Source organism: Gopherus flavomarginatus, chromosome 9 (genome assembly GCF_025201925.1).
Source record: "Gopherus flavomarginatus isolate rGopFla2 chromosome 9, rGopFla2.mat.asm, whole genome shotgun sequence".
Classification (NCBI taxonomy): domain Eukaryota; kingdom Metazoa; phylum Chordata; order Testudines; family Testudinidae; genus Gopherus; species Gopherus flavomarginatus.
The window spans coordinates 24,404,366-24,421,669 of record NC_066625.1 but is presented as its reverse complement, the minus strand read 5'-3'; the positions used below and the strand labels follow the sequence as shown (position 1 = coordinate 24,421,669).

Sequence of the window (17,304 nt, the reverse complement as noted above, 5' to 3'; positions counted from 1 at the left end):
ACAGAGTAAAAAGATGTACAAAGTATTAACTAATTAGAGTCCTCTAAGAATTAATGGGAGTCTCACAGACTCAGTCAAGGCCTGCATAGTATTTTGACAATTTTACCTCCACATTACATTTTTTGAGAAATGAGTAGAGACACAACGGATAATTAATTAATGTCCCACCAACCCACTATGCTGAAACCAAATTTCTGAAGGTACCAGATCCAAAGAACCTTTCTGTAGGTTCCCCTGGAGATCTCTGACAAACAATAAATACAGCATATCTTTTATAAAGAGGCTGAAGGGATTAATAAAAAGTATTATTTTGCTACAGAGAAATATATTGGTATTAATCAAAAAAAATCATCAAAACCATGTACAGTCTAGGAAAAAAGTAGAATGTCTTACTTGTGTAGCATCTGAGATGGTCGTTCATTCTTCTCTAGTTGTCCATAGCAGCTGGTTTTTGCTTCTGGAATGAAGGAATACTTTTCCAACATCGCTGATGCAGCTGTGCTGATAATCCCAAGAGCATCCTGCACCCGAGCTTCTAAACTATAGTCCCATTCATCATAGGATGCTGAAATTAGCCCTGAAGGAAATTCCTTGGGAGTGATTTCTGTGTTGCCACTAACCAGGCTGGGAACTATCCAGAAGAAATCATAGCCTGTAAGGCCTAGGGAACGGGCTTCATCCAGAATGTAAACAGCTTCATCCTTGGAACAATAAAGCAGAATAACAGATGAATGAATTTTCTTCAACTGAATCTGGGTCTTGGCATCCCCAATGGCAGTATCAAGTATGATCACGTTCTGCATGTCCCAGCCCACAAAACTGTTTTCCACTGTGGTCTTGATGAAACTTATGAAGTCCCGGTATCCAGGAAAGGTGCTGGTCACCAGGGAAAAAACATGCCAGTCATAATCTTGCATCACTTTCAGCATGACAATGGCTTCTTGCTGGATAGAAGCCCCAAACTGGAAGAATGTGGACATCACATCCTAGAATATGCAAAAGACAATGAAAGGTTACTATAATTGGACTGATGTGCAAAGAAGAGAGAGTGTCTGTGTCTTCTGTCCTCTTAAGGTCCATTCTTGTTACCTCTCTAACTTTCAGTGAGTGTGTGAAGTTCAAAGAATCTTTTTTACATTTTACATATAACACAACCAGGCAGATTTTGCTGTTTTCTTGTAGTCAGTAACACCAACCACCAGTACTTGCAATGGATGATTAAATCTTTAGGAAAAATGACATGAGCAGCTAGTTATCTACTAGGGAAATTCCTCAAAGCACTTGAAGGTAAAGGATGTAAGTCTAACTAGTTGTTACAGATGAACCATGTAAATCTCTACGCTATTTGAATGGATTAACTCCACCACATTGATGTAAATTTACCCAATCTTATTGTGAAACAGTGTAGTCCAGATGGATTATCTACATGGATCATGAAACAAGAGGGAAGCAGCTTTATTGCATATGTATGAAGCAACACTGTACACATAGGGCTGATTTACAGAGGTGCTGAGCTACCACAAATCTAATTTATTTCAATGGGAGCTGTCAGCAGCTTTAAAAAATCAGACTCATTGTACTCACATACTCTGCGTTCGCTGCTCATCACACTACATTCAGGTCACTCTGCCCATCTCAAATTAGAATAGTATTACATCCAGTATAAAATAATGACTACTGATTTATAATAACGATAACCTAGGAGTGTCTAGCAACATGTTCCAGTCCTCATGAGATTAGTTAAATGGAAGTAAATTTGAAGAATAGCCTTGCATTCTATAACTTGCATCTGTGTGTGTTTTCCTGGTGGACATAACAGCATCCTTAATTTGTCATCAGACACTTTCCTTGAGTTTGCCTTGCTTAGGTTTATATTCTCAGTCACAACATTTGACACAGCCCATTCCATTCTCCTTATGTCTACCTATTGTGTTTATGTCATCTAACAAAAATTCACTTTTGTCATCTAACAAAAGCCATCCACTTATACCATGCTACTTGTGTGTACTTTATAATAAACTCTTTACAGGCTTCTAATATTTCATACATGGACAGGGCATTTTCTAAATGTCTATTTGGATTTTATATTCTAAACTTACACAAATTAAGGTTACTAGATTATCGAAGCATATACCACCAGTTATATAATTGTACTTTATCCCCAGTGGTACAACAGGACATATTTATTTCATTTTCAGACACTGATATTGTGCATAAACCATCATGTTAAAATATATATCGGCTATTCAAAGCTTCTAATGCTATCTTTTAGAAAAGTGTCAGTCATTCCTCTAATTCCTCTGATGACTTTATTATTAATACAAACATATAGTACTGTTCATCTCAAAGCGCTTTATGAATTCAGCTAAGAACTATTATCTCTATACAAGGAAACTGAAGGAGATACTGAAACAGATACAACTATGACCAAAATCACACAGCAAGTTGGTGTTAGAACCAAGACTGAAACTCAGGTCTCTTAATGCCCATTTGTGTACTCTGTCCACTGAAATATATCGGCTTCATGCAGAGAACCCTCTGCACAGGTGTATGAGTCTGTTTGTTTGTTAAGGAGGCAAGCAATGTTATTACTTTTAGAGCCTTAAGTACCCAACAGGAAGATTTTTTAGGACTTAACCCCAATACAAAACCTACCATAGGGTCAAACTATGAAAAAAGCCAACTAGGGCAACAATGTGTGCAACACTGGTGCTAATTAAATCATTTGCCTTGGCAGGTATTGTCATGTCAGAAAGGGTATTGTGACTGCCAATGCTAGCCTTCCAATAGATTTGGGTAAAATCCAGTTTGATGAATTAAGGACACTATGAGGCATAGCGGGGAGAGAATTAAATATGGGATATTTTACTGGAGCAATTCCCCAGGGACTCCAATTATAAATCTAAAGAAGTCTTCCTTTCAGGGATACTCACAGCTACGTACAAATGGAGCACACTGAAAATATGTTCAGAGCCAGCATTTCACATCACTACACCAAAAGGAATTAAACATCCAAAGCCATTTCCATTAATCTAATTTTACATTAGTTCTCCAATACAAAGTAAATTATCAAGTGATTAACTATTTGGAGAAATATTACCAAACCAGTAGTTAAAGCTAATGCACTCTCTTTCCTTTCTTGTTTTTCAGATTTCTAAACTGACTGATATTTTCTTTTATCCATGGTGTGCTCAGATGCAATGGCAAAAGGACGTTCTTTGCACAAATAAAATAGATAAATAATAGCACTTAGAATATGTAAATAGACTTGACGATGAAATCCATCACATCCTTTCACTACATCCCTATGTACCACTCATGACTATAAGCATAATGGAATTGCTCCTCCAAGTGAAGGATCTGTTCAAGGGCCATTGGCTGCATAGACTCTGGAGGCACATCAGAGAACTCCAAAGAGCAAAGAGACTTACCTGAACAGATTATCAGCACAATACAGCACAGAGGGACACTTACAAATTTGTCCCTTTCTAATGTGCACATATAGACGCTCAGAGCCCCAGCTATAATTACTACTGTCACAATCCCTTCCACAGTCATGAATGCTTTCAGAAACACTGGGTAGCCTTTTAACAACTTTTGAACATGACTTGACTTATCCACAGATTTTTCAAGCAAGCAATTTGTGATTAATACCATCCAATGATCCAGCTGATTAAAACAATAATTAAGTGGATAAGACAGAACTTTGCTGCAGACCATTCAGTGTATTAGCATTAATGCTGTGGACCAGATCCTTAGCTGCTGTAAATCTACATAACTCCATAGTCTTCACTGGTGATATGTTGATTAATATCAGCTAAGGATCTGGCCATATGTGCTCTGAATGATTTTTGCCACTACCTTAAAATGGGAGAAAGAACAGCTGGAGACTTACAGCTCAGGATAGCAGCAAGATGGAAAGTTGCAGGCAGACACCTTTAAAAATTCAATGGTACCTACAAGAAATATTTACGTGCATATAAGGAAAATACACAGACGTTACATGCACACTGTTTATCTGGCAAAAGCTATCATTTTGGTGAATCTGAGAAATTGTAGGCCAAACCAATAGTCCGTAAACATGCAAAACTCCCCAAAGGGGAGAATCAAGTTCAAAAACACTTTAAAATATTAATTTTTGTTTTCTTTAACGTTTTAAAAGCATCACAACTGGTAAATCATCACTCCATTGACTTCACTGTGTATTTTTACGTCTTCTGGGGAAGAGCTAAAACATTTAGTCAGGTAAATGACACAATTATTTATTTGCAATCTGCAATGGGATACTTTTCATCTTTGTACCAGAATAAGACAGTGACTGGCACAAGAACAAATTAATTTACCCCTTGCTGGGCAAGTTAAGCTTGTTTTGATCATGCTTGTTTAGAAAGTGAGACCACGGTATCACAATGGGTTAGAAACCAGATTGTTACTCAAGATACGAGATTTAAGCACCAATCAAGGACATCAATTCTACTTAATGATGAAGTATATTATGAGATTAGGAATATAACTAGGGTCCTACTAAATTCAAGGCCATGAAAAACACATCATGGACTGTGAAATCTAGTCTTCCTCCGTGAAACCTGGTCTCTTGTGCAACTTGACAACTGAATGGAGTTGAGAGTGTCTTGTGTGCCTTTACCCTATACTATACAGATTTTCAGTAGACTTGTCATAAACAGATGGTTAAGGGTTAATGTCTCTTTTACCTGTAAAGGGTTAAGAAGCTCAGTAAACCTGGCTGACACCTGACCAGAGGACCAATAGGGGGACAAGATACTTTCAAATCTTGGTGGAGGGAAGTCTTTGTTTGTGCTTTTTGTTTGTTTCGTTGTTTGCTCTTGGGGCTAAGAGGGACCAGACATACACCCAGGCTTTCCCAATCTTTCTGAATCAGTTTTTCACATTTCAAAATTATTAGTAATAGCCGGGCAAGGTGGATTAGTCTTACATTTGTTTTCTTAACTTATAAATGTGTCTTTTCGCTGGAAGGATTTTTACCTCTGTTTGCTGTAACTTTGAATCTAAGGCTGGAGGGGGGGAGTCCCTCTTGTCTATATGAATCTGAGTACCCTGTAAAGTATTTTCTATCCTGATTTTACAGAGATAATTTTTGCCTTTTCTTTCTTTAATTAAAAGCTTTCTTTTTAAGAACTGGATTGATTTTTCCTTGTTTTAAAATCCAAGGGATTGAATCTGAACTCACCAGGGATTGGTGGGGGGAAAGGAGGGGGGATGGTTAATTCCTCCTTGTTTTAAGATCCAAGGAGTTTGGATCAGTGTGAAGCCTCTCAAGGCATCCCAGGGAGGGGAAAGTCTGGGGGGAAAAGGAGGAGGACGGTTAATTCCTCCTCGTTTTAAGACCCAAGGGTTTTGGTCTGGGTTCCCCAGGGAAGGTTTTGGGGGAACAGAAAGTGTGCCAGACACTAAATTCTGGCTGGTGGAAGTGTACCAGACCTAAGCCAGTAATTAAGCTTAAAAGTGTTCATGCAGGTCCCCACTTTTTGTACCTTAAGGTTCAAAGTGAGGGAAAAAACCTTGACAAGACTATTTTAACTTTTCATGCAGAGTGGACAACTAAATGGAGAATGTACAACTGAAATGCAGAGAAAGGTATTCCTGAGTGTAAGTTGATTAGCTGAATATCAAAAGCAGGAAAATAATGCTACAGAAGTCTCAAAGGTGACCATATATTGTAGCTTATAGAATGAACTTGACCTTGGCCCATTTATTTCAAATATAAGAGGAGTGTAACTTTAGTTAGTGTCAGAACTATATCATGATTTACTTTCGCTGTTTTAAAACTTTGCACTGGGGAAAGGCCAAGTGAAGTCTAAAGATGGTAAGGGGTGGAATTGTCCCCCACCCATGCTTTACAAATATATGCCACATCTCCTTTTTTTAACTTCAAGGAGTAAATACCAGAGAAGCAGGATTTTTAAAACCATGCTATACCTTAATCAAGCACATTCCTATCAAAAAATATAAAATTGCTGAACATATGTTGGGCATTTTTGTGGGAGCATCAGTAATAGCTCCATCAGAAACAGCTCTGGATAAAGCTCTAGTCCTAACACAGGTAAAACTTCCAGTGGAAGTTTGCAGAATTTGTTATATTTATTGAGTCTGTAAGGGAGACTAGTGCTTTCATAACATGGGTTCTTTTCACATACTTATCTAATTCACAATAATTAAAGGGATTTTGTAAAGTTTAATTTTACATCACACATTCAGCTTGAGTCTCCCTGCTGCTCTGATTCAAGTTTGAAGTTAATACTAATTTTTGCCATTAGTTTTATATATAGCAGAAAATCAAGCAAATAAAAAAAACACGTTATGGATGAGCGGGAAGAGTCGCTGCTGCGCATTGTACAATTCACTTTTCTCTGCTCCTAAATGTTCTTCCAATAAAGGTATCTAATGTTTAAAGTTTGTAAAACATGTCACCATCTTGAAATAATGTGAAACAATGTAAAACACTTCTTGCAGAGAAATTCGTTTCGGTTACTGAACATGATAGTTATTTTAATTGGTGCACACCTTCTAGGTTTTCACACTGAACTGCTAGTGATTGCTCATACAGTGGAAACTGGAGTCCAAGTTAGAGTTTCTGTTCAACTGAAAAGGCTAAGTGAAAAATACTCTAGAGAAAATGAAAGATGTCTAAAAGGGAACATCTGGGAGTACACAGCCTGTGACTGGACCTGGTGATAGACCTAGCCAGACTCATGTCAGATACATGGTGACCCAGCAATGATGGGCTTGGGAACTTGATGAAAGAGCACCGCAAGGCTGCATCCTTCTACAGGATAATTTTCCACTCCCACTGCTGTAGATTGATTGGAGAGGACCAGCCTGCCTCTGTGAAGATCCTTACCTGGGATTTAGGAGGAGGCTGGATCTGTGGACTGTCTCAGTACCTTGAGGAGGCAGTAAAGACCCTGAAGTTATAAGTTGAGGGAAAGGGACCAGCCAGCTGGTCGTTGCAGGTCCAAGAAAAAACTTGGAGAACTGATTGCACCCTAAATTTTAGTCCATTGGGGCACCCCGTCCCATTCCTGAATGAAGGCAATTTCAAATAGTAAGAGGGAGCTAGGTCAGTTCTGGGTCTGGAACCCTTCAATATTTTCATAATGATTCGGACAGTGGAGTGGAGAGCATGTTTATAAAATTTGTGGAGGATACTAAGCTGGGAAGGTTACAAGCTCTTTGAAGGAGAGAATTAGAGTTCAAAATTACCTTGACAAATTGGAGAATTGGTGATTCAGTAAAGACAAGTACAAAGTAAGTCACTTAGGAAGGAAGACCCAAATACACAATTACAAAATGGGGAATAACTGGCTAGGTGGTAGTACTGATGAGAAGTATCTGGTGGTTATAGTAGATCACAAATTGAATACGCATCAACAATGGGATACAGCTGCAAAAAGACTAATATCATTCCGGGGTGTATTAACAGGAGTGTTCTGTATAAGGCCCACTATATATTATCCCATTCTACTCAGCACTGGTGAGACCTCAGCTGGAGTACTGTGTCCAGGTCTGGGCACTGCTCTTTAGGAAAGGTTTGGACAAACTGGAGAGGATCCAGGGGAGAGCAATAAAAATAATAAAAAGGTTTAGAAAACCTGACCTTTGAGGAAAGGTTAGAAAAACTGGGCATGTCTTAAGAAAAGACAACTGAGGGGAGACCTGTTAGCAGTCTTCAAATATGTTAGGGGCTGTTGTAAAGAGGATCACGATAAATTGTTTGCCATGTCCACTGGAGATAGGATGAGAAATAATGGGCTTAGTGAGCAGCAAGAGAGATTTAGTTAGAAATTAGGGGAAACTATAAGGGTAGGTAACGTCTGGAATAAGCTTCCAAGGGAGGTTCTGGAATCCCCATCATTTCAGGTTTTTAAGAACATGAGGTTAGACAAACACCTGTCAGGGATGGTCTAGGTTTACTTGTTCCTGCTTCAAGTCTGCACTTGAGGATTTTAACTGGTCCCTTCCCGCTCTACATATCTAGGATTCTATGAAAGTGAGAGAAATAAGCCAGTCCCTTTACAGCAGCTTCTTGTCTACTTCAAGCAATATAGCCAACACCTCAACAAACTTCAGAGCTCATTGAGGACAATTAACATTTTGCACATTATGTCCGTTCACTGATAACTTTTCAAACAGTTATTACGAATGATTGGAGGAAAGTTAATCCCTGTTCAAAAATTGAGAGGGCTGCTGCTATGAAGCTGCTCCAGCAAAAGAAAATACACTGCCATTGCCAGCTGTCTGCAGGGAATTAAAACAAAAATCTATTAGAATCCATATTCACAGATGTTTGGGGCCAAGGGGACCATTATGATCTTCTAGACTGACCTCACGCTAACACAGACTATAGAATTCTTTAACAGGGTCAACAATATACCGCGTGAGAGAGGAATGGTATATACAATTTATTTGGATTTTCAAATGGCCTCTGAATAAAGTCCCTCACAAGATGCTTATTAAGTGGACCATCAGATGAGACTGAAAGTTGTGTTGTGGATTAGAAACTATTTAAACGATAGAAAATAGAGTATAGGGAATATGTGGCCAATTTTCAAAATGGAAGGAGGTTAACAGCAATATGCCCCAAGAGCTATACTAGCACCTGTGCTATTTAATACATGTATTCATGAATTGGAAAAGGGATTAAAAGTGAGGTACCAAAACCTGCAGATTACAAAAGTATTTAAATAAGTCAAATCTCAAAAGGATTTTGAGGCACGTCAGTAGAAACAAAGCTAGGCAGCTACATATAATGGCATATTAAGTTAAAAGCAGAGGAGTGAGAAGTATAGAGGAAGGATTAGTTTGAACTACTCATAGGTGTTGATGGGTTCTAAGTTAACATACATCTCAGGAGGAAGAGCTAGGTGTCATTGAACATCATCCACTGATAATATCTGTTCATTATGGAGCAATCAAGGAAGCAAACAAGTCGTTAAGGAATACTGAAAAGGGGTGACATTAGAAAGCTTTAAGCATTATTCTCTATCATAGAAAAACTAGAAAGAGACTAACACTTGTACCCTCTTACTCTCAGAAAGTGAAGCTCTACCATCAGGGAAGCTAGAGCCTTACCTGTTTGTAAGAAGGTAAACATAAAAACCAGGGTAAAATAAATACACCTTGCAGGCCAATTCTGTGCACTTTTCACAACAGCTTATGTCGTGGAACAGAAAATCTGTATGAAGAATCTGTGCAGATACAGCTGCTACTGTCAGTCACTGTAAATGGGCACTTTCCAGCTGAGGGCTGAAAAGCAGTAGCAGTCGCTGCCACCACTGCACTTCATTAAAAGTGCTCTTAATTAATGAGCTCATGTATAACTAAGGGGAGGTTCAGTGTCACACCTACGGTTTTTGGCCTAGATTTACCAAGATCAATTAAACAAGAAAAAATATGCTTTTGTGTCAAGAAATCGAGCACTCCTGCTAACAATCTTGGTTAAACAAGTGTACTTCTGTAGTATGCAGTGTCAGAGAGCTGGCACTCAGCTCTAAGCACTCCAGGCCACATAACAACTGTAAATGAACTTCAAACTCATAAAGGGGGCTTAAAAGTAGACTGTTATCAGTATCTCAGTAGAGGTGCTGTGAGCATAGTCAATCATCTGGATGAAATATTTGACACTGAAGAATGAACAGATCATATAAAGCATTACTCCTCTCTCTTACCTGGTAAGAGTTGGAAAGAAAATTCTATCCAATGTCAAGCTACTGATTTACGGCTGAGGCATTAGCTGAAGTTACAGAAAAGTTGTTTCTTATATTCGTTATCATGTCAGAGAATTACAAGTAAAAACATCTGAATTTGACAATATACTTGTGCAGAATTATATATGGGGTCTAAGAGAATCAGGAGCTGAACTTGAATGTTGCAATCGCTGTAAGCACTGTCAAAAACACTTAGACACACTTAAGTATGCTACAATCAAGGGTCTGATTTTACTTCCCAAGTTATCACAATCTGCAGCTGACCTCAGTGGCGACAGAATCAGGTCCAAAGGCATTCCTTGAGATAAGTTTTATATCAGAGTACTATATGCACTAATGAAAAGGTATGCATATCAGGAATTGAATTGCTATAAAAACAAATGTCACTGGACATCAGGTTCACATCTGAAAACATTCTGCCTGAGCTGAATTCCAAAATCTCTCTCATCGCCTTTTTGTAGAGGGTGAAAGAAAATCCAAAACTGTAATTAACCAATCTGTGCGCACCTTTTATACAGATAACTAAGTAGGTGTAATGAAAATTTCCACCAAAAATAAAGCAACATTAATTTTAAAAAAAATACTACTCTAATATTTAACCAGCACATTTGTTTTACAAGCAGGTGTGTTTTCTCCAAATGAACTATCAGCCTATCAGTCTGGCAGAGGATGTTTATTACCCTGGGGTATATAATAAGGAGCAGGCCAACACCATCCCCTCAAAAGCAACTTCAGATGCAAATAACTTCTACAGAAGGCTAAGACTGTAACAGGGTTCAAAAAAGAACTTGATAAGTTCATGGAAGTTACGTCCATCAATGGCTATTAGCCAGGATGGGGAGGGACAGTGTCCCTAGCTTCAGTTTGCCAGAAGCTGGGAATGGGCAACAGGGGATGGATCACTTGATGATTACCTGTTCTACTTATTCCCTCTGGGGCACCTGGTATTGGTCACTGTCAGAAGACAGGATACTGGGCTAGATGGACCTTTCATCTGACCCAGTATGACCGTTTGTATGTTCTTATGATTTCCCAGAAGTACCAAATACATCAAATTTTGCACTCCAAACTAGCTCAAGGCAAGAGAGTCTTTAAGAATGAGTCATCTAATAAAATCTGACAATATGAATTTAACCAGTACGTTGAAGAACAAAAGTGAAGTTAAAAGTTTTATACTAGTGTCCACTGTGGAGCCTTGATTCATCATAGCCCAAAATATGAACTTCCTGAAGGAAAGCTTTGTTTTACATAGTTGGAAAGTGGAATGGAGTCTTTGTTATGTAAAATAAACATTCCATTACCCTGAGCTAAAGCATCCTCATGAGATGCAGAACTCTCACTTGGGAAGCTGAGAAGATAAAATTCAGATAGATACAGATACATAACAATGACTCTCAAGTGTTCTAAGTGCCAAGATGAGACCTAGCTAAGGACGTTTGATGTTATAGTATGTGATGGATGGTAGGGAAGATAATTATAATGTAGCGATACGCAGATAAAAATTTGCACTACCTGCATCTACTGAATCCACCCACACGGTCCCACACCTTTTCCTTGACAAATCAATGTTTCACTGTTGGCATCTCGTTTCAGGATGCATAGACCTGCACAGACAATACTTTTGAGAATAGTGTTGTCATACTTCAAGAGACCTTTCAGGAATTATACCCTTTGGGCAAATAGTACTCTGGGCAGAAGCATCTCTGCTCTACATATATTCATGTTATTTACAGCCTTACGTGCATAACAAGGATTTTTCTGCAAGGAACTATATCTGTAGTATCGAGTTATTATTCTTCAGTTGAGGAAAGGTAAAATATACACAGGTGTAGTTCTTATTTCTAGCAAAAAATTGAAAATTTCACCTGCAATATGCAGGATGGATACATGACATGAAAACAATAAAAGGAAGCTATAAATGAACTCAAGCTGCCAAACCTAGATCACAATATTTTTTATCACATTCATTATTTCTTTACTTACAAGGTTAAATTAAAAGTTCTAGGGAGGATTACAGATGCTATACTGGGTTAGATTTATGGTCTAGCAAATCCAGTACTTTGTTTCTAACGGTGGACAAAAGCTAAAAAGAAGATAACTCTTCTTAATGAGCTTAGTCAAATATTTAATACTGTACCTGTTTCAGGAATCTGATTTGTCTTACATATCCCCAAGTCTCACCTCACTTAAAAACTACTTGCTTACAAAATCAGACATAAAATACAAAAAAGTGTCAGAGCACACTACTACCGAAAAATTGCTGACTTTCTCATTTCTACCATATAATTATAAAATAAATCAATTACAATATAAATATTGTACTTACATTTCAGTGCATTGTATGTAGAGCAGTATAAACAAGTCATTGTCTGCATGAAATTTTAGTTTGTACTGATTTTGCTAGTGCTTTTTATGTAGCCTGTTGTAAAACTAGGCAAATATCTAGATGAGTTGATGTACCCCCTGGAAGACATTCGTGCACCCCCCGAGCTACATGTACCATTGGCTGAGAACCACTGGAGTAGTGCATTTAGCCTCTAGAAACTATGAAACTCCAGGCCCAGGGCCTATATGACCACTATACAGCCCCTCTGTGATTCCTTGGCAACAGAGCTGCCTAAGAAACCATCATTCTAGCCCTCGTAAAGGAGGGTTCCATATTGCTTAAGAGCTAATACTGACTGAAGCCAGCTTAAAGTTAAAGCAGCATACTGTGCCCATCCCCAGGTATGGGACAAACCCTCCCAACAAAGATCCCTTCACCCTGTCCTCATGAGCAGATCCATCCCTTCTGCACAGAAAGAGGAAGATCCAGTTTACTAAGATGTATTATTCAACTTCATTGAATTATTGCTTATTAATGTAACAGAGAAAAGGTGAGCTTGGAAAGCAGTCAAAGCAGCACCACCGAGAGTCTCCATCAAATGGTACTGGCTGCCACTCGGTTCCTCTTCCAGGCGACTGTTTTCCAGTGCTGTATTCAGCATGAAGGTGGCACAAGTCAAATTATGAAATTAAATTAGAAAAGCAAAAAAAAAAAAATCTAATCTTTAAAAATTCTTTTGCCTTTGCCACTCATGTTCTGTCTACACTTGTAAAATTCCCTAATGCGAAACTGCAGCCACCATTCTGGACGCTTTAGGAGATATTTAAATTCTTTTTTAAACTAAAAGTTAATGAAGCGAGATCAGTGGTTTTTCTCAGTGGACAAGCATCCATCATCACAATGTGAATATCAGCCTTGTTGGAAGTTTCAGTTAAATGGCAAATATTTAAATGGGCAGAGATCAGATCAGCCAGAGAAAGGCCGCTTCTGCTCCCACAAATGTCCATTGGACCACAGATGGCCACTCTAAGTTAGGGTAGATGCATCCAAGCAGACCCAAAAGCTTCAAAGAGTAATTAACAGTAGTACTGGTGCACCCACTGTAGGCAGTGGGACAGATCACCGCAACACATGCTGCTCATTCCCCTGTGCTGCCCTAGAGCAGTTCTTGCTGCCTTGCCCCTGTGCTACCATCACTATACCGAGCAATTGGAAGACACCTCAGACACTAACGCTACGTTGGTGGGAGTGGGGAGAACAAGTGTCAACTGAAGGGTGAGAAGATTCATTGATATTTGTAATCTTCCTGCCAGTCAAGAGAACAGATGTTATAAAGCAACGCTCAGAATATGAATGGTGCTAAATTGCAAAATGCTCGACCTACAACTTGAGCTTCCTACCCTACTGTCTGCTCACAAAGACTGTGCTTCCTGTGCAATTTCAGCCAAATGGCTGCCTCTGAAAGGCATTACTTCTGACGATCATCAGCTAGCTCTAACATGTCATGCCAGGAAGTTATAGAATTAACCAACACACTCAAGACATCATTAGAACTCAGTAAACAGTCAAAACGTCACAAATATTTTTATGAACAAAAAGCAGAAATTTGGGCTCACTATGATTAGTGGATCATTCACTACTCACAATTATTTGGACAACCACTGGGTATTCATAAAAATATAAGGCATTGATTCTGATAGCTTTTGCAAATTTTAGCATGAATCTTTATTTTTCTGAACATTGGGACCAGAAGTCCATTTTTGTTCATTCCTATTTTCCAGTTTAAAAATATTACAGGCATCCAATCTGACACAGGACACTAATTGTACAACATATATGTGGAATAATCAAACTAACCCATTTGTGAACACTCACTCTGAAGATTATTCATCCAAACTATGCAGCAAATAACAAATCATTTCAAAGAAAATCAGCATTCACCAGCAAATGTTTCAGAAGCCAAATATGGGGCTAAATGATTACTTTTCATAACATGGTCCAACCAGCTTTAATCATCAATGCCACTACAAATTATATTCCAACAATGGGTATTTCATTAACCTCATCTGTCTAATAAAACCCTGATAAAAGATCATTTTCAACAGCTTTTCAATTTCTCAAATATGAAACATTGGAGCTTTTTTTTTTTGTAAAAACAAGACACAGGCTCAGAACAAACAAGCATAAAAGTAGTATATTTTAAAATATAAACTTCTTACTAATTGCAGGAATTATCTTCAATTATAGACTATGTTTTTGGCATACTTCACTCTAATAGATTACCTGGCTTTAGTAGAAAAAGCATAAAACTATTCCTACTGAAAGAGGTCCCAACTCAGTCTTTCAAATGACTAAAATCTGAACAGAGAGGCTGTTTCACTCCAATGTTTGAACAATACTGTTACAAATGTGCATTTACAGACTGTGATAATACATTCAGACAGAACGGGTGTGTAAGTGCTAAAATGTGATGTGGTTTTAAAATGAAAAGTGCAGTACAAGAAGGTGCAGAGGTTGATGACATTTAAAACAGCACTCCATTATTGCATTGAGACCAAACTCCATGTTTCTATTCTGCTTTGTTCAAAAAAAGTCTCCTATATCAGAAAAGTCATTCATTTTATTGTATTGTGTGATCAAACACTCAAACTGCATAGTACATAGTGTAGTTCTGTACACTAATTGCTTCACCACTGTGAAGATAACAGGCTATGTCATTCCTTCTAATGGATGGGTAGCATTTTTTCCTTTAATTCATGCCCTGGCCAATATGTCTTGTGAACATGTCAGATTTATTGATCCCCAGTCTCGCCACAAAAACAAAAGACTCTGAATGAAGAGAAATGACAGAAACATGAAAACAGGTGTCAGGTCTAGAACAGCTGGAATATACCATTTGTTGCTTTCCGTGAGAAACTGTTTTCCTTGTAGCATAATCTCAACCCCTCTGAGAAACATGGTGGATTTCATGAGCTGGTTATGACCAAACTTCATCATTGGGCATAGACTGAAGTATAAATAAAAATGGTGATATAAAAACACCACTTAAGTGTTTAGAGTTGTGTGATAAATGAATGTAGAGGGGGAAATGAATGTCGGCCCATGAGAAAGTACTCAAATTATTACTTGAAAATGAGACAACTAAATCAGCAAGAGGGCCCAACAGAGCCATCACTGAGGTTCCACACCTCTCTTTTTGGAATCTAAATGTATGCTGCTTGATGTTCCCATTAACAGACAAATGAGCAGAAGAGTTTGAACATGCCAGTCACTAAATAGGACTGCAGTTTACTTTGCAGACAGTGAGAGTAAGAGTTACACATAGGGTCTGATTATATAACCCTTGATGAGGATAGACTCTGGATAGGGAGACCAGATGCTCCATTTTTAAAGGGACACTCCTGTTTTGGGGGACTTTTTCTTATATAGGCGCCTATTACCCCTCAACCCCTGTCCCGTTTTTTCACAGTTGCTATCTGTAACCCTAACTCTGGAGCTTAGGATAGACTCTGGAATCAACTGCCCGTTAAATGAGTGTACTCTACAGCCTTACCTCTCTCCCTCTCCACTCGCCCTTCCATTAGATGTGACTACACCCAGGAGGTTTGTGAGTTACACACACCAGTATGATTAAGGATTCCACAATGTAGTATAATCTGTTTATTCCTTTTGGAGTACAGAAGGCAGTTAGTTATTCAGCAATTCAGATGTGCACCATAGTTTCAAAACCCTCACCACACCAAAAATAATAATAATAATAATAATAAAAAATCTAATTTCAAACTGTTTCAGAAAACTTGGATGACAGTAGATAAGAGGACCTGAAACTATTGTAAAAGCTAAAATTTATATTACTTACTATCAGTCCAATTTAGAAAGATCAGACAAATCGCATTTACAATTCTTCAAAAGCTGCAATGAGATGGCTTAAGACACTTTCAGGATATTAATTGTGTCCTCACTGAAGGGTAGCTCTGCAGGTAGAGAATCAGTATATACTGTTTTTATTCTCTTCATTGCCTCTGCCGTGTCTACTTCATTAACAGACTTTCATCCACATTCACATTTTTGGCTAAATTCTGGCAAGTGGTCTGTTTATGTGCACAAGAAAAAACAGAGTATGCTTGTCAAGCAGAAAATGTGGCATGAGGACATGGTCATTTCTCTGAGAGAACATGCAGCATAGAAAGAATGGCTGTGGGCTGGCCAAGGTTTGGTTAAAAGTGACTGTGGTCCGTGTACAAGGTAGCATATCAATGAACCCTGAAGATTAAATGGGTGGTACATGTAGGATAAAGTATTCTCTCTTTAGACGGAATCATTTTCCGTACATGAAAGAAGCCCGCACAACTGCATGTCATGTGGTTTTCAATGCCACCTCTCTGTACAAAGACAGAGATTTGGTCTGTCTGCTGGGATCTTGGCATAAATATTTTGCTATATAGAATAGGCTTATCACCAAAATATCATCCTTTGTTTTCTTTCATTCCAGCTGGCCTAGATTAGTAGAAAAAAATGAATTAAAACAGCAATACAAATTAGCCAGGATATGTGCAGTACCATTCTGCAATTAGCATCCAAAATGTGATTGGTAATATGAGGGACCTATTTATAATTAATTATGGAATGTCTCATTTAAATAGAAGTTTCTGTAAGTGATGTTCGTAATTATTGTATTTCTGCTTTAGTGTTCTTGTATTAGCTATACCTTCTTGACAGAGGCAACTGGAAAGCGTCCTTCGCTAGCAATTTCACTAATGCTTAAATAGTCACGGTCTCCTAAATAAAATGGTTTTATTTTTAAACCTCATACAACTAAAGTGACAACTCTTCGGAGCAATCCTGCCTCTGCTCTGGGAAACTAGAGGACCTTTTCTGTAGCAAAACATGTGTTCCTGCAGCATGTGGAGGGCATAGAATAGTCTAGGGAGCTTGCCCAGGAAATGCATAATCCTACACATGCTAGACAGCCCAGCTGCACAGAAGGTAGGCTACTGCACAGCAAGGATATGGAAGCAAGGCTGGCCAACACAGGGTGCAGTTGGTGGATTTACCTCTGTGTGGATGAACTGGTCATTCCCTCCATACATTTAAAGAATGGAATGGGGAGAACAGGCAACATGGAGGCTATTTTTAGCAGCTCCAGGGCACTCTGCAGCATGTGGATGGAGGATTCCATCCTGTCAAGTCCCAGCTAAACTCCCAAGTGCACAGTCTGACTGCCCTGGCTGA

General features: G+C 38.6%; 1 protein-coding gene across 1 annotated transcript in view; it reads right to left on the bottom strand.

Moving 5' to 3' along the window:
- Window positions 1-17,304, bottom strand: part of GRIN2A (glutamate ionotropic receptor NMDA type subunit 2A) — a 284,374-nt gene that overhangs the window by 126,044 nt on the left and 141,026 nt on the right. The window contains exon 4 of the mRNA XM_050966516.1: window positions 394-986. Within this exon, the coding sequence (XP_050822473.1) occupies window positions 394-986 (593 nt within the window). The remainder of the gene's footprint in view (window positions 1-393; window positions 987-17,304) is intronic.